The 18,157-nt window shown below is 38.8% G+C and overlaps 3 protein-coding genes across 3 annotated transcripts; 1 reads left to right on the top strand and 2 right to left on the bottom strand.

The window, feature by feature from the left end:
* Positions 1–1,929: 1,929 nt before the first annotated feature.
* LOC101300094 (NAC domain-containing protein 78-like) lies at positions 1,930–6,574 on the top strand. Its single transcript, XM_004306969.1, has 7 exons — positions 1,930–2,256; positions 2,372–2,649; positions 2,735–2,962; positions 4,878–5,271; positions 5,383–5,477; positions 5,569–5,683; positions 5,841–6,574. Exons 1-7 carry the CDS (start codon positions 2,091–2,093, stop codon positions 6,242–6,244), a joined length of 1,680 nt encoding a protein of 559 aa, XP_004307017.1. The 5' UTR covers positions 1,930–2,090; the 3' UTR covers positions 6,245–6,574.
* Positions 6,575–6,997: 423 nt separating this feature from the next.
* On the bottom strand, positions 6,998–10,563 carry LOC101302019 (probable LRR receptor-like serine/threonine-protein kinase At3g47570-like). The gene is made up of 2 exons (XM_004308485.1): positions 7,530–10,563; positions 6,998–7,377 (listed from the first exon to the last, which is right to left on the bottom strand). Exons 1-2 carry the CDS (start codon positions 10,237–10,239, stop codon positions 6,998–7,000), a joined length of 3,090 nt encoding a protein of 1,029 aa, XP_004308533.1. The 5' UTR covers positions 10,240–10,563.
* Positions 10,564–11,258: 695 nt separating this feature from the next.
* Positions 11,259–16,950, bottom strand: LOC101299807 (malate dehydrogenase [NADP], chloroplastic-like). The gene is made up of 15 exons (XM_004306968.1): positions 16,628–16,950; positions 16,450–16,543; positions 15,925–16,011; positions 14,935–15,019; positions 13,732–13,913; positions 13,575–13,645; positions 13,374–13,464; positions 13,197–13,271; positions 13,005–13,106; positions 12,794–12,916; positions 12,192–12,260; positions 12,041–12,109; positions 11,651–11,704; positions 11,410–11,561; positions 11,259–11,323 (listed from the first exon to the last, which is right to left on the bottom strand). Exons 1-14 carry the CDS (start codon positions 16,780–16,782, stop codon positions 11,508–11,510), a joined length of 1,311 nt encoding a protein of 436 aa, XP_004307016.1. The 5' UTR covers positions 16,783–16,950; the 3' UTR covers positions 11,259–11,323; positions 11,410–11,507.
* Between the last annotated feature and the right edge of the window lie 1,207 nt (positions 16,951–18,157).

The raw sequence follows: 18,157 nt of genomic DNA, 5'->3' as shown, positions 1-18,157 counted from the left end.
TTGTTGCACACTTGAACGCTTAAAGGACAATAAGACGAGTAACGCAATGTGAATCATAAGGTGATAGTTAGGGTCGCAAGGCACATTATTTCATGAAGTTCAAAAAGAGAGTGGTTTTGTGAGATTAACACCATATAAGGTGGTCGCTTTTTGCAGTGAGCCAGTGAGAGAGAGGGGTCATTCGTGAAACGAAAACACCATATTAGGGGAGATAGCAAGTGGTAATAAAAATACACTCAACATCTCATAGAGGTGATAGAGCCATTGTTTGTATTTTTTTTTTGGTAGAGTAGAGAGAGCCATTGTTTGTATAGAACAACTAAAACTCGAATACGTAATTATTGTCTATTATTCTTTTCATCGTTAACTAGATTAGCATCCTCGGGAGAAATGAACCTAATCCTTTTCATTTTTTTCTCGCGGTACTTGTTTGTTATTGATCTTTTGTCCGCATTTAACCTTATTTGCTATCGGTCTTCTTTTCATCGAGTGTCCTCGAGATAAATAGGACCTTCTCCAGAGGCTTGGTTCTACTCCCGCTAGGCCAACTACGACCAAAAAGAAGACCTGAAATAACAAACCCAAGAACAATCTTCCCCAGAGGCTTGGTTCTTTTATCTCTTTTTTTTGGGTGCTGAAATTTACACACCCTTTTCTACTATCTACACACCCTTTTTTACTATCTACACACCCCCTTGTACTGAGTTTACCAAAATACCCTTACAGTTGGTTATTTCATCCTCTGCCTTCCTCCTCCCTCTGCGCGAACTAAAATTCTCTCTCTCTCTCCAACAGAGCAATATTGACTTTGCTGCCGGAAACATTCCCGCATCTCACCCAACTTGTGATTTCAGAGAGAGAATGGTACATGCTGACTTTGCCGGAGACTTCCGCACCAGCAACTTCCCCCTTGAGACTTCCTCGGCGTTATACCTTTAATCCTTTAAAAAGTAAAAGACCCACTTCAATTTTTACATCAAACTCATCACCAAAAACTCAAAACCCCGAAATTCAAGCTTGAACCTTTCTTGTTTACCTTGCAGATTCTTGCTTGCATCCATGGCCAGTCCTCATATAACCCATTACACTAAATCAAAGTAATAAAATTAATTTCCTCAAAGACTAGCAAATTCCACTGAAAATGAAAGAAACTGTAGCTCACTTTCTTCATTGTTTCTCTAAGCATAGCTAGCTAGATTGAGAGGGGCTACCATCTTTCTCTGCTTCGGTGGGGTTTTAGCAACCATTTTGAGTTGGGTATTATAAGAGAAACACAGATTTGAAGTGGATATCTCTCAACGAGAGAGAGAGCCAGAGAGATTGATTAATTGTGGTTGGAAAAAGTGGGTAATACTCTTGAAGACATAAAATGTTTCGGTTGGATTTCGGTGTTGTCGAATTCAATTTGGAATGGAGATTTCATCTACGCTGGGATTCCATGGCCTTCTCGATCGCAGAGATGCAGAAGGATTATGAGGAGAGAGAGACAAGCTGGGTTAGTATTGGAAGAAAAAGATAATAAACTGATAAAGAAATAATAAAAAATTCAAAAGGTGTGTAGATAATAAAAAAGGGTGTGCAAATTTCAGCACCTTTTTCTTTTTTTTAGTAGAAACTTGCTTTTGCGTTAGAAGAGTCTAGAACTAAACTAGACGTCTACATCATGTATTTTATTCCGTTTTTTCTTCAATACTACGTGTATTGTATTCCGTATAAATCCCATCTTCGCTACGTAGTTGTGTCTCGACCAAGTAATTGACGGAAGCAGTTACATCACCGTAACCAAATACTCGCCACGTGGACCCCCATTATCCCCGCCACATCAGTGAAGGTAATGTCGGTGACGCAGACATAAAGTTACCCGGCCGTGATCCACAACAAAAATCACCCTCAAGACTATAAACTCCTCCATGGAGAATTGGTTTGGTCGCACACTCCCACCTACACAATGAGTCGTCAACACCTCTCCTCCTCCTCCTCCTTCGTCTCCACCTCAATTTGAAAACCCTAGAAAATTAAATTCAATTTCTCTCTCTGTTTTTCTCGATTTGAAATTTGAAACCCTAATTGTGTAAACTGGAATTCGATTCATGGGCCGTCAGTCTTCGCAGTCGCTCGCTCCCGGGTTCCGATTCCACCCCACCGACGAAGAGCTCGTCTGGTACTACCTCAAGCGCAAGGTCGCCGGAAAATCCTTCCGCTTCGACGCCATCTCCGTCGTCGATATCTACAAGATCGAGCCCTGGGACCTCCCCGGTAAAGCCCCCAACTTTATTCCCTTCTCTTCCGATTTTGCCCCTATCGAGGTTTTATTTCTTCTAAAAGATAGTTAATATTGTTGGGAATTTGATTTGTTTTGATGGGGTTTTAGGGAAGTCGAAGCTGAAGAGCAGGGACACGGAGTGGTACTTCTTCAGTCTGCTGGACAGGAAGTATGGGAATTCCTCCAGGACGAATCGGGCTACCGAAAAAGGGTACTGGAAAACTACTGGGAAGGATCGACCCGTTTGCCATAGCTCCAGGGCTGTCGGGATGAAGAAGACCCTTGTCTTCCACAGCGGTAGGGCCCCGAAAGGGGCCAGGACCAATTGGGTTATGCATGAGTACCGCCTCGATAACCAGGAGCTGGAGAAAGCTGGAATTGTTGAGGTTATAACCGCCCCTATTGTTGTATTGTTAATTGTTGATGTGTTTTTTGTATGTTGGGATTGATTGGGAGTTGTGTCTCGTGCAGAAAGACGCGTATGTGCTCTGTAGGATCTTTCAGAAGAGTGGTACCGGACCCAAGAATGGAGAGCAGTATGGCGCTCCACTTCTTGAGGAGGAATGGGACGAAGAAGATGAAGTTTATGGACCTGGTGAAGAGGCTATTGTTAATGAAGTAGCAGTCAGTGGTGGGCCGTATACTGAAGCAAATGACCTCAGTGATGGCGGATATGTTGAGTCTATTGACCTTGATCAGGTTTGTTACTCATTTTAACAATTGCAGTTAATATTGGACAGTTTCTTGTGCTACATTGGGACAGCTAGATTTTGATCAAATTATTGGACTAAAATTTAAATAAATCTCAGAGTTGTAGAAAACCCCTTCATGTGTTATACAAGCATAATATAGACATAGAGTTTGTAAGTAGTTAAGTGTTAACAGGGAGGTGCGAGGATGTACCAAGATTCACCCCGAGTTGCTCAATAGATATATAACTACTTTTGTTTACTTTGGGATGCTCTTTATTTAGCACAATCTCAATAGTGATACAAGTGCATTTTCCATATTGTATTTGCTACAGTTTTGGGGATCCTATTTGGACTTGAGAAGCTGGCTTTTCCAATTAAGGTTGAAACTTGGCTTGTTTAAATTGAACCACTAGTTTTGTATGCTTATTGTTCATTGATATCTTATTTACATATTCATTTTGTCTGCAACTTAATTTCTTTCGTGTTTTCATATCTATTTGGAAACCTTTTTACTTTGTGAAATTCAATTCAATGAGCAGTAAGAGTCTAAATACTGAAACCTCTCTCATAGGTGAATTTCATCCAATGAGTATTTGATGTTGAAATATTACAGTAGGTATAACCCGTAGTATTAAATGCTTTGCATGAAGGTGGAGTATACTAAACCCACTATTTTCAGCTTTGCACTACTTTCAATTTACATGGTCATCGAGCGTCTCATGTGTGTTCTGTCTTGCCATATTCAAGTTTGCAGTTATGAATATAGTTTCTAGATGAGGCCTTGCTAGATTGTGAAATCGCAACAAGTCGGTTTCAAACTGATTGTTTAGATGATCACTAAATATATTGTGCTCCTATGGTAGTAGTCTTTGAGGTTCCAGCTGACATACAATCTCCATATGGTTTTTAGTCATCGAACTGTGTTATAAAAAAATTGATAAAGAGGCTTTGCTGACGTAATTGGAAGTTTGAGTTTCCGTCTTTTTTCTCTTTCTAATAAAGCACATAAGGCTGTTGAAGTGTTAACATATCCTGTTATCTTGTTCTGAATGGTAGATATATCATTAGAAACATTCAATCTCATACATATTATATGCATGCAAATGTCAAATTTTTTTATGGGTCAGAACCTTGAGAAATATGCAGACCACTATAATACTTAAATCATTGTACACAGAAGGATGATGGCACTAGCCTCTTTTGCCTACTAATAACAGACCTCTGGGTTATTTCTAGTTTATAGAAGTATCCTTAGTTGATCCAACTCTCGGTACATTATTCCTTTTCTACATCAGGAAAGTGTTGTCAGTCATGGTCCCTCCCCTAATTATTATGTTTGTAGTCCTCCCCATCATTTTGTTGGTAAATGGTTAATGTCAATCAGAATAGTCCAATGATAGAGAAGTAGTTTTTACTGACATAATCAAATTGAAATTACTGCCTGACTGTTTATGAAGCATGATGTTGGAACTGACTAAGGACTAGCATAACAGTGTATTAGTCAAAACTGAAAAGGATCTGCCACCTCTCCTTCATCATGGTCTTGTTGTATTATATGATTATGTACTTGTACTAGTAATTCACTATAGAACATGTTGAGCGCGCCCCATTTATCCCTGGATCGCTAGAGTGAATTTGTGGTGGCCTCTTGCGAAAAAGGAAAGTTAAACTGAGAATCAGCCAATACTCCGTGCTATCTGGTTGACTGCATCTTCTTCATCATGGCCTTGTAGTAATATATGGTTTATGGAGTTGCATTAATAGTTTGTTATAGAATACATCAAGCACGCTCCATCTTTGCCAGGATCTGCTACTGTAATTGTGATGAGTTCTTGCTGCTGGTGATAATTATGTTTAACTTCTCAATTTTGGGTTATGTTTGATCCATGTTTAACAGTAATGTTTTTTTTTTTTTTACCCAGAATATTAACACAGGTGTTCCTGAGAGTGCTCCTCGTCCTTTGAATTTCTATCGTGGGGAGACGAGCAATTATATTGAGCAATATGGGGACTTTGTTGAAGATGCTGCTATGACTGCAGTAGGCGCTGGGGAAACTTTGGAATATTGCGAAGACCAGAAGTACATCGACTTACCAGAGAATAATGAGATGGTTGCAAAGCCAGTCAAAGTTGAATTCTTAACTTCGGAGTATCATGACAACCAGAAGTTCTTCAACTTACCGGAGTATTATGAGACGGAAACAAAAGTGGTCAAAGATGAAGACTATGGTGAACCAAGCCATAATATGAATCCTGTGGATGTCAGCTACTCGCTCAATGATCCATTTTTAAATGCTGCTGAAAATCCAACATTTGGTGATGGGCAATTCTTAGAAACTAATGATCTTTCTATTCCAGCCAATCCAGTTGAACCAAATCCTGAAGGTTTTGATATGCTTGATGAGTACCTTACATACTTTGATGCAGATGATGACATCTCTCAGTACATTGATTTTGATTCTTGTTGTGAAATGCTGGGAAATGAAAATACTGTTTCTAGTGAGCCTCTGGTTGAGCAGAAGGTAAGACTAGGAATGTTGTTTTTCCTACTGTTTTTTCCTACTGTTTGAATTTTGAGTATCGTCATTTAACTAACTCACTATTCTGTAGCAGTCTGTTATGGGTGAAATGGAGCCACTATCCACGGGAAGTCAACATCTTGTAGAGGCACATGATGTCAATGATGCATCCTCATCAAAGCAAAAGCCAGACATGCAATTTGGATCAGGTATATGTCGCTTTCAGCCCAGAAGGCTAGCATATTAGCTCTCTGAGAATCTCATACGTATAAAGACTTCAAAGCTTTAAGAGTATTTTAGACTTGCTTTCATCCCGTCATTGTACTTGCTTCCCTTTTTGAAATTTGCTTCTTATTTATGGTGCAGATGGCAAGTTTCCATTCATCACAAAGGCGAGTCACATGCTGGGCAGTATACCTGCTCCTCCTGCATTTGCTTCTGAGTTCCCTGCTAAAGATGCCATCCTTCGGTTAAATTCTGAAGTAGCATCCTCAAGTTCAGTTCATGCTGGCATGATCAGAATAAGAGACATTACTTCAAGCGACAACAGGGTGGAGTGGTCTATTGGCAAGGATGGGGTTGTCAACCTTGTGTTTTCTGTTCAGCTGCCTCAAAGTGATGTCAATTCTTCCAACCTGGTACCAATGGGCGGCTCAGTCTCAGGCAAGACAGGTTCTGTGGTGATGCGGGGCTGGGTTTTATTCATGTTCTTCTGGGTCTTATTTATTTCCATCAGTTTCAAAATGGGAAGCTACATATATGCCAAGTGATGATGCTTTTGTTAGGAGCATTAGACCTGGGCTATTGACTTGGTAGCACAATTGCTCTAGTGCAGGATGATTCAATATTTAGTAAATCAGTATACTGACTTCTGGACTCCTGTTTAGTAAACTTCCTTTTCTCATACTATAGTTCCAGGACTGTACTGCTTTAATTTGTTTTACTTAATGTAAAACTGAATTATTGTTCTAGATATTCATTTCATTGTAGTTAGTTTACAAACATATAATGGTGTGTTCTAATACGTCTCCCTTATTTGGTGGTGCAATTTATGAACTCAATGCTGGATGATTTGTCTGCGTTTTCTCCCTCAATTCATGATAAATGACTTGTGTGATACTACTACACCCAATTGTTGGGGTCTGTTAGAACTAGCTCGTATGTATTGAAAATTTTTAAGTTCAACATGAGTGTAGTGGTGATAAGGTGGTCTTGTACGTCTAGCTGTGTAAATGTGTAATTGCCTAAACTGTTTCACAATCTTGTAAATGGAGATAGAGCAGGTTTTGTGCAGAATGTGTTCGGAGTTTATATATTAGACTTGCTACTTGCCTTTCTACGTAACTTGTATGCACACTGGATGGTGGAAACTGTAGTGACCAAATGAGTGAGTTGCCAAAAGTTAACTGATGCCCATTAGAAGGTTAACACTTACACTTCAGGCGCAGTTCTAATGTTCACATAAAACAGCGAAATAATAAGACGCAATACATAAAAGAGTATCATTAGTTGTTCCTAACTTCCTATGCAACATGAACTTTCCTTACAGAAAGCAATCCAGCTGCAGCATCACTAATATCCATTCGATCTCTTGGTGATTCAGCAGAGCAAGCAATCCCAATTCCAAAGATCAGACTCAAGCACTCTTCAATTTTTCCAGCTCTCACGCATTGCTGATTGGGAGTTTTCATCATGCTTGTACCAACAATGTCTTCTTGAAGAAGCATCGAGTCTGCAATCTTTGCAACGCCGTCAGAGCAAGCCATCTTACCAAAACCATGAAGGTCCAAGCCGTCTTTAAACATGTCGTCAGTAGGTCTCTTTCCTGTGAACATCTCTAACAACAGGATGCCGAAGCTGTACACATCCCCATCTGTTGACACCTCACTTCCCATTCCGTACTCTACGATTCAAAAATCAGTGTTACTACAAATGCAAGTAGTGGATTTTTATTTTTTCATTTTCTTTTACATTTGAAGTGTGTTAGATGTGAAGTGACAGTAAACAGAACCAGCAATTTTTAGAGAACAAACGAAATAGTGGAATGATGATTACCTGGTGCGGCATAGCCAATGGACCCTCTTAGTCCAAGGGATTGTGTTTGATTATCAGAAATGTTATCGGTTAGGAACCTCGCTAGTCCAAAATCAGAAACATGTCCAGTGAATTTCTTATCTAAAAGGACGTTGCTTGGTTTGAGATCACAATGAACTATTGGCGTTTCACAATGATTATGAAGATAATCTAGTGCAGAAGCAACATCAATGGCTATGTCTAGCCTCTGAAGAAAGTTCAAATTCTTGGGTGCTCCTGTTACTTGTTCAGTTTCAGTAGTGTGATGCAGCCACTCCTCTAAGCTTCCATTCTCCATGAACTCATAAACCAGAGCCTTGAAATCATTACCGAGAAAATCAATACTTGAACATGCAGTAATAATCTTGACCAGATTTCGATGCCTGATATTTCTCAATGCCTCACACTCGGCTATGAAACTTCTAGAAGCTCCCTGGCGTAAGAGGTTGAAAACTTTAACAGCAACAAGAGTTCCAACATCATTCAGCACTCCTTTGTAGACCGTCCCAAAACTACCAGTACCAACCAAATTAGCTGAAGAGAACCCATCAGTAGCTTTTAGAAGAGCATCATATGACACTTGAGACAGTTTTTCCAAATTGCTTGATGCAGGTTCTTTCTTCAGCTTTTTTCTTAATGGAAGAAAATATAGGAAACACAGCACCACCAAGATGACCACCACAAGTCCAGGGACTATGAACATTACCAATTTGGAGCTCTTTTTCTTGGAACCTTTGAACGGGTAGTTGCATTTGTGAAGCTGGAGTTGAGCAACACCGCCGCATAGCTTGCTGTTTCCAACAATGGAAATTGCACTGGCATTTTTGAAGACCCCTCCAACTGGCAGCTCACCCTGGAAGTCATTGAAAGAGAGATTCAAGTTTAGCAATTGAAACCTCTCCAAGTATTGTGGAATCTCCCCTGAGAGGTTGTTTCTAGAGAGATCCAAGAATTGAAGCCCTCTCAATGGTTCCAAAGATGAAATGGTCCCTTGGAAGGAGTTGCCTTGCAAGTGGAGGACTTCTAAACTTTGACACTTGCCAATACTGGTTGGAATTTCTCCGGATAACATGTTGTCTGAAAGGTCCAAAGAACTCAGACCTTTTAGATTTCCAACTTCCATGGGAAGAGAACCAGTCAAGTGGTTGTGAGATAGGTTCAAACCCAATGCTAATGATGAGAGACTCCAAACTTGTGGAGTTAATACACCACTGAGATTGTTTTGAGAAAGTTGCAACTGAAGCAGCTTCTGACATCTCCCCAAACTCGGAGGGATGATGCCCTGAAGAGCATTTCCTTGCAAGTCAAGTGTGAATAACTCTGTTAAATTCCCAAGGGAGGAAGGGATATCCCCTGATAATTTGTTGTTGTTAAGAAGCAATCTCCCTAAACTCCGAAGCTTCCCAATATCAGCAGGAATGCTTCCACTAAATTCATTGTCGCCCATATACAGAATCTCCATGTTGACAAGTTTGCCTATCCCATTTGGGATGCTTCCATGTATCTTATTATTCAGGACAGAAAACGCAGACAGACTTATTGAGAAGTTCCATAAACTCAGGGGAAGCATCCCTCCAAAATTGTTGGCGGTTAAATCAAGAGTCCCCAGTTGTGTGGAGTTGGTCAAATCCGAGAGAAAGCTAAAGTCACTGGCTTTCCCACTTCCAATATAATTGTCGCCAATTACAAATTCCCAGAGTCCATATAGCTTCTGTAAAGAGGGAACTTGTCCAGTTAAGCCATTTACTGCAACAATAAATTGTCTAAGATTGGAGGCATTGGATATGGACATGGGAATGGGTCCTGTGATTTGGTTGAAAGAAGCATCTATGGCTTGGAGATTAGGAAGAGTGTTGCCCATGTCTGAAGGAAGCCTGCCATGGAATTGGTTTCCCAACAAGTCCAACATAGTGAGAGAAGACATGTTAAAAATGAAAGCAGGAACAGCACCTGACAACATATTTTCTCCCACAGCAAAGACTTTTAAGCTTGTAAGTTTCCCTATGGAAATAGGAATACTTCCCTCCAAATTGTTACCAATAGCCAAAAGCGTGGTCAGGGATGAAAGGTTGCCAAATGAAGGTGGGATCGTTCCTGCTAGATTGTTATAGTAAAAACCAAACCTCTGGAGCATTGACAAGGACCCAATTGTGGTAGGAAGTTTCCCAACCAGCTTGTTGTACCCTAAATCTAGTCGAATGAGGTTGGAGCAACTGGATATATTGGCAGGGATTTCACCACCGATGGAATTATTGTTCAGTCTTAGAGTCTGCAACCTCCTCAAGTGACCAATATGTGGTGGGATCTCACCTGTGAAGCTATTGTTTTGTAGATATAGCTCCTTGAGAAAGCTTAGATTCCCTACGTGGGGGGATATGGATCCTGCCAAATGCTGGGACTGTAGGTCTAACACTGTCACCCTTTGATGCCGGCGCCCGCAACCAACTCCTTGCCACTGGCAGAAGTGACTGGATTCATTCCAGGAGCTCAGGACCGAGGTAGGTTCATGCTTTATTTGAGCCTTGATGGCTAGAAGTGCAACTCGGTCAGTCTCTTTCCCTCTCAACCTTGTGGGGTTAGTGGCACTACTGGCTAGGGAAGAACCAGCTAGCAAGAAACACAAACAACATAACAGAACCTTGATGGGAAGAGAATATAAAACAAGGCCAGATTCCATGGGGACAAGCTTCATTTCAAATCACCAAGTATAAAACTAGCAAGCAAGAAGCAGATCCTCAATTATAAGACCTGAACTGTGCAGGGAAGAGAATAACCTTCTAAGACTCCAAACTCCAAAGTGATAGATCACGATTATTCCAGGCCAATGAAGACCTCAAGTCTCTCTTTCAAGATGACGACCTCAAGTCGCGCACACTAGAACCGCTCATCCATTTCAAATTTCCTTGTCTTTAGTGTCTTGATTTGATATTTGCATGGGACCTGCAACTGTGATCAGTGGAGTACGTACTTTACACTATATCTCAACGTTCACCTCACTCTAGCTCAAAAGATGTGGCATTCCTTCAGCTGACTGGATTCATATTGCAAGAGCTCAAGACCGAGTCAGGCTCATGCTTTATTTTGAGCCATTCTTTTTGGTCAATTATCTGAGCCTTGATTCCTTGAAGTGCAACTTGATCCATCTCTTTCACAAGTCACAACCTTGTGGGTAGGAAAAATCTGATTAATTGGTTACAGCGAAGGAACACAAATTGACAACATATATAATACTACCTTGAAAACAAGCATGATTTCACTCAGGAAGTTCATTTAAGATTTTCAACAAGTTGACTTCTTACCTGCACGAACAGCTTCTGGTTCCTTCAGTATATATTTGGGGAGAACATTTTACTCCAAAAGACGACTGAGCAAGCTCCAGAGTGAACTGCTGTTTCAAAACGAAAACGAAAAAGAAAGAAAAACAAGTCAAGTTACTACTCCTTGTGATCAAAAGTTACTGTTCCAAGTGGCACGTTGAACTTTCTGGTCTTCTTATACTCGTATGCAGTCAGTGTTTGAAGTCCGAGAGAGCGTATTCAGCGCACCCGGGTGCGCCGCGCACCCGTCCATCTCCGCCGTTAAATGGTACGCGGACTTTTGACTTTTTAAAATGGACGCGGAGATGACCCGGGTGCGCTGTATAATTTTCACAATATCATATATCATCATTTGTGAATTCAATACAGTCGTTTGTAACTACTTACATTTAGGCCACAAGCAACTAAACAAACAATCATACGATTACAAATATGTATATGTCAATGTTTAGCTCTATCCTGCACAAAGTACAGATAACTTATTACAATCTCAAAATTTGACAAATGACTTGATGTTATTTCCTCTAATTTGTTTTCATACTTGCTCTACATAAATAAATAATGTATGGTTTGATCCATCTGCACTTTGTCGTCGCTTTCGTGTTCGTGGATGTTTTCAAGATATAGAATTATCTAGCTGCAATTACATCTCTCCAGGAAGCATAGTATCCTCGGGCAGATCACAAAAAGCAATACCCTGGAAAGCAATAAGCATGAAAGTTAAGAACTTAAGTCAAGGGAGAGTATCATCATGTAGTAAAAATGCTGTAGCAATAATATATGTACCTGTCCAATTAGGTGACCAACACATCTTTTCTCAGCCAGTAACTCAGCTTCACTCTGCAAAACACCAAATGAGGCCATTTATTCAAAGAACGAAAACACAGCAGTAGCCGACTGATTGAACATGCGGATGGGAAATAGCTCTCTCTCTCTCTCTCTATGAAAATGTAGGAAAGAAGATGAAATAATTTTGATTTTTGCACTGGTCTTTCTGTCTTACAGAATTTCTATCTATGATCATAATTATACTAAGAATTACTCTGGTTCATACCTTGTTGACAATTGATGTCAGCTATTTAGGTAATGTCTCCTCATTTATTCATTGAACCCCATCAATATAACATTTCTTATTGTGTTGCATGCAGTCCATAAAAGGATGAGAAAAGGGAATACCTTTGTTATTCTCTTGAGAAGATAATCGTCAAATTTAATGTCCTTCACAAGTTCATAATCCCCGTCCCCCTGGAGAATACAATTGAATTATTGTAAGTGTCCATGTTTAATCATTAACAGCAGGTAAGGAAAGTTCTCAAGATCAACTTACTTTAGATCTGCATGGCATACTGAATACTATATCCTCTGCTATACCATACGGATTTCCGCTGGTGTAAACCTACAAAAGAATGACAACAAAAACTGGAGATTAAAAGAAACCCAAGATAATTGAAACTAATAACTTTGTTCGTAATATCTAATATAAACCAACTTCATTGGTTAATAGACTTCTTATGGAGCTGTTGCATTTCATATTTTGACTGTGCATGAGAGACCTTTATCTCGCACAGCTGCAAATGTTAAACAAGGAACAAGTCATCATCTTTTTCTTTCGATTACCTTCCTCACATACGTTTAAGACCGAGCCCATTCTATTTCAGTAAAACTAGGGATAAAAAGCAAAATGAGCTGCGAAAAAATTTCAATATTATAGTTTTCTGTCACCTTTCAGAAACAGAATTGATCATAATGAAAAAAAAAAAATATGAAAAAAATTTCAACATTATAGTTTCTGTCACCTTCAGAAACAGAACTGATCATATGGTTGCTCAAGAAAGGTTTAGTTTATAATAATAATAACAACAACAACAACAACAACAACAACAATAAAATAGTATAATGTGCATTCTTATCAAACAAATAGGAACTTACACCAGAAGAAAACCAATCACCCTCAGGGGTAGGATTAACCAAGGACTTTATGGCATCTACAATTGACACGGAAGTTGATGCAGCTGAAGATCTTCCCCACTTTTTTATGAGGGCACCTCCTCTCTGAAATTTGAATCTATAATTAGTTCTTGATGATGAGGGGCATACATCTCTGCAGAATGATGTTGAAATACATATTTGACATCCTTACCGTCTGGACCTTGTGTGTAAACTCTTCCTCTAACCACTTGTGATCCTTGATGACCTCTTTGACAGGCAAGCCATCAATTTTAGCATTTAAGAAATCTGGGACCTGTTATGAGTTACATAATTCTGTCTTCAAACAAGAGCAAGAGAAAATAACCGTCCTATTACAACAGAACGTTAAATTGCTTTCAAATACCTGAGTGGTAGAATGATTTCCCCAGATGGTCACATTTGACACTTTATCATAGAAGACACCCGCTTTGAGGGCCAGCTGAATAAAACAAGAAGACACATTTTTATAGCTTTTCTTTTTGTTCATAAGAGAGAAGCAAATTCATCTGTATGTAATTAATGTTTGCGAGCTAAGTTTTACCTGACATTTTGCTCTATTTTCATCCAACCGTGTCAAAGCATGAAAATTTTTAGCAGGAATATTCGGAGCATTTTTCAAACAAATTAGTGCGCTACATAATAGAGAAATGTAGTCATCAGTAACAGGCGTAGTATAATAATCCAGGAGATTGCATCCTTTCACCTGATAAGAACTGAAAATAAAAGGATGATAAGGACATACTTTGTGTTACAAGGGTTGCCAACCACTATCACCTTGACATTACGAGATGCAACAGCATTGAGAGCCTTCCCCTGTTCGTTGAAATTAATAATATATTAGCAAAATTCTTGAGCAATTTGTGTATTAAAGAGAAGCATTTGTGCTATCATAATGGCACCTGCTCTGCAAAGATCTGCCCATTTTTGTCCAACAAATCAGCTCGTTCCATTCCAGGACCTCTAGGCTTTGCTCCTATTAGTAGAGCCCAGTCAACATCTTGGAACACCTCATATGGATCAATACCTATGCTCACCTCCCTCAACAAAGGAAATAGGGAATCCTCCAATTCCATAGCAACTCCTGTAAAATTTAAATGTCCTCTCAGTCAACATGGGAATATGGCATTCATAATTTAGATGACTTCACTTTTAGTAGTGATAGTAAATCTCCAGTTTTAACTCATGCAAGTTAGTTTAACTCTAGATACTTGTTAACTCCTTTTCCACTGTAATTCTAGCCAAAATTCTTTCTAAGATCAGTATATATTTACTTAATTTTGTTACTCTAAAACACAGAAAGATCCCCAAGCAGAGGTATATCCCACTTTGACAGAGTGGCTATATAGAAACCAAATTGGACTCAGTCCTGAGACTCCACAGACATGACACATTGAAATTTTGATTCTAATTTCAAACATAGGGTCGGTAATACTCTGTCAAACACTGATGTTTAAACATGTAATCAATATTCAATAGGGCTATATATGCGCTTTTTCCTCGATGCATGCTGGTATATAATGGTTTTGGTGTGGAAATGCCGAAGCTGCCTGAGCAAGAATATAAAGGTTACTTTCAATGATGGAGAATTATCTTTGAATGGCAATGTAGATGTGATTGAGCTAGTAATCCATCAGAGGGGTCTGGTACTGGTTTTCTTGTATTTTCACTTTGATCTTATTAGTTGTGCTGCAAAACAGGTGATAGTGGCAGAGTGATCCACTAAGCTGAGTACAGGGGTCTTGCTGAACAGATTTTAGTGGTACATGAATTCTCATGGAGCACAAGACCAGGCGACTGGTAGCTGAATTATGTAAGTCTCTAACTTATGTAATCAGATCACTGAAAGATATTACAGTATTCATTGTAAACTCTACCTCTCTACTTTGTATAGTCTCTCAGTTAATACTCTGATTACTTGAGTCATATCAAAAACTTCAACTCAGATAGCACAACATGCCTGTATCACTTTCCCTCAAAACTATTAGGGCCATGATCAATTATAAGTAGTTGAACAACAATCTAATTTTACATATTTCATCATTTTATAGAATTTCATATAGGATTTTTGACACTGCAGAACAAATGACTATTAAGAACATTACCTTCGAGAGCTTCAAATGATCTTTCAGATCCCAGTAGTTTCAATGCAATGGGTTGGTCTGCCCCAAAAACCTCGCCCGATGCAAGCTGGATTATAAGCAAGTCATACGCAAAATGTTGAATGCAGATTCTTATAAAATTAAAATAAGAGGTTCTATTTAAATTATGAACTTTTCTCGAATATACGGTGGCATAACTTTTATCTTTTTTTTCTATGAGAAGAGGTATTTTTTTCTGTTGTTTTTGACAGTCTAGAAGATGGCACCTCAACACTATATATTTAATGGATGAGAAAACCCCATCTCCTGCAAACAAAAGTTAACTATGTGGTGATTGAATTGAATCCAAAGCTCATGGCCTTTGGAAGCTCTATTATAAAGTTACTGGGGTAGGAAAAGCCACTAAGCCAAGAACAGTCATCAATATAAATGACGGCATCTGTCATATCATGATTTTTAGTTGCTCATATGCCAAGGCTCCACGCTGCAAGATGGTATTACTTATTACCTACTAATTGAGAACCAACTGAAGATACACCATAATGCCCCTTAGTGAATAAAAGTAAGATCAAACTCCTGTCAGTTGACATTGGCACATGATTCAAGCTAAGTATGTTTTACAGTCTCTCCATGTTCATTTAACAGTAATAAGCTCCAGACAGTCACTATTCAGAACCAACCCCCCCCAAACCAAAAAAAAAAAAAATACAAGAAAAAGTCCAGTAAAAGAGTCTGAAGGTGCCCAGTATCATCTGGTCTAGCGGCATAGTCTCCCCTTAGTAAGTGGGAGGCTGTAAGTTCGACACACGAAGTTGTAATATGTGATCAAAAAAAGAGTCTGAAGTTTAGTTGCAACAGATACTTTGGAACTACATGCTAGGAATGTTTATATCATCTCCATTTTCTATTTTCCATATAACTTCCAGAATTGCCGGTGATGGACACCAAGAAAAAAAAAACAGAGTCTGAAATTTAGTTGCAACAAACACTTACTTTGAATAGTAGATGATTAGAAATCATCCCAGCTGCACCAGAGACCGCAATATTAATCATTTTCTTCCAGGATTTTGTCTCTTCTTCCTGTGATCATTGAATCGCAGTTATTAGTTACACACATAGATAGTGAAAAGAACTATCTTGATAGTCACGCATATCAACAAATCATCATGTAGTCATGAATGTTACACTAAACCTCGCTTCGGATATTTTCAAAGTAAATGGCTTTTGTTGCAGCAAAAGGCAGTATTAACTAGCATATAAGCATTCGATTTGTGTCATTGACAATGAAACAGTACAGTATTAAATTTGATTCACAGAGAAACTGATCCTCAGCTCATAGAATAACAAACAAAATGGAAAACAGAGCAAGTTGTACTAATTGGTAAAACAAAAGTCAATACATTCGGGTAACTCAAACTGGAATAGGCATAATGACAAACACCACCCGTGCATACTCATGTAACAAAAAAATAATAATAATGGAGCAAAAACCCAGATCAGAAAACGAAGAAAGCTTACAGCTTTGAGATCATAGGTGAGGCAAAACACGCCATAACACTCGAGTTTGTTCTTGGGGTCTTCAGTTAGCGTAGGAGCAGGAGCTTGGACTTGACTGAAATCAAGAAACAACAGAATTACCACAACTATAGATTAAACCAAAACAAGTAAAAAAGAAAGAGTAAAAAAAGGTTGTTACTTGGGTGCAAGAGAGCAAGAGACTCGAGCGTTTTGGGTGCGAGAGAGAGGTGGAAAAGCAACACGGCGGAGATGGGTGGCTGAGAAGGAGAGCTTGGATGGGTGGACAAGGCGGGTGGTGGTGTATGAAGGCGTTGAGAGCTCCGCTACTGCCATGGCAGCAGAGAAAGATGGAAGCTTTGATAAGAAAGAGAGCAACTTTGAGAAGTTTGAGAAGAGAAAGAGACTGATTTGGAGGGAGAGGGAGAGAAGTTGGGAGATGAATTGAGGAAACTAGGGAAGAAAAAGGATGGATTTTGAATATCTGGTATAAGGCCATGCAAATGACACTTGTCAACACCCTTTGTCACTTCCTCATATCCATAAATCTCCTTCAGCAATTCCTTTTCCTTTTAGGTTGGGGGCTTTCATTCAGCTTTGTAATTTTGGTGGACAAGAGTGACTGACTTTCAGTTGGGTAACATTTCATAATATAATAAGAAACGAAAATACCAATGTGAGAAATTATATGATACTATAATAAGAACATAAACATTGTTTTCCCAAGGGGAAGAATGTCTGAGTACTTGGTTTAAACTCTAAATCACTGATTATAGGGGATTATGTATGAAGCAGAGTGACACCAATGTTGTTACTTATTTACCACTTATAAAGGCTACTTTAATTGACACATTTTAGTGTTACTCTTAAGATACGATTGGTGTTACTCTTGAGTCTTAAGTAGCTCTTTCATTGTATTTTTTATTTTGATAGTTGTCAAATTATTTACTGGGCATTATTTCTCATGTCCTCCATCTCTATATTTTAAATATCTAATGATCGATAAAAATAGAGAGTCATGCATGAAAGATGGCAGCAAAATATGTATGGAACGTACAGAAAAACATGTGATGAAGTTGTTTTAATATAAAAGATTAAAGATTGTTCATATCTGTGTTTCTTTTGGTAAGACTGCTGTATGGAATTTCTGGTGCTAATTATATATACATTTGATCAGCTGCTCGAGCTCACCTGTACTTCAAGCTCACCTCGAGCTTTACTTAAATTAATTTGTTCGATTCATATATACACGTACACAAGTTGTTGGCGATGTGCATTTGATTTGCTCCTACTGCTTTGGATGGTCTTTGTTGCAACAAAACAAGTCACAAGATTCAGTTTCGCTTGGTTGTACTTAACTATTCACTATTTATTTCAAATAATGTATAATAGTGAAATACTAGAATTATACCTGCGCCTTGGCGCGGTGTATACATTTACGGTGTGTTTGGATATGGGTGAATTCCTGAGAATTTAATCAAACATGATGAATTCTCAATTTCTTAGGACGGTTTCCCTCGTTTGGATACTTATCCCATGAAATTAGCAATTTTCACTGAAAAATAATCGTGAAATTTAGGAGCTTAAATTCCCGACTTGAATTCCTCACAAAACAAGCGTCATTTGTCAATTCCCTTAACTAAGGTTAGTCTGAATACAAATTCTTGTTATTTTAAAACTCTACATCATGAAATCCAAATAATGAAATTCT

Source organism: Fragaria vesca, linkage group LG7 (genome assembly GCF_000184155.1).
Source record: "Fragaria vesca subsp. vesca linkage group LG7, FraVesHawaii_1.0, whole genome shotgun sequence".
Taxonomy (NCBI): domain Eukaryota; kingdom Viridiplantae; phylum Streptophyta; class Magnoliopsida; order Rosales; family Rosaceae; genus Fragaria; species Fragaria vesca.
The sequence above is the reverse complement of the archived record's forward strand: the minus strand, read 5'-3'. Positions and strand labels throughout refer to the sequence as shown.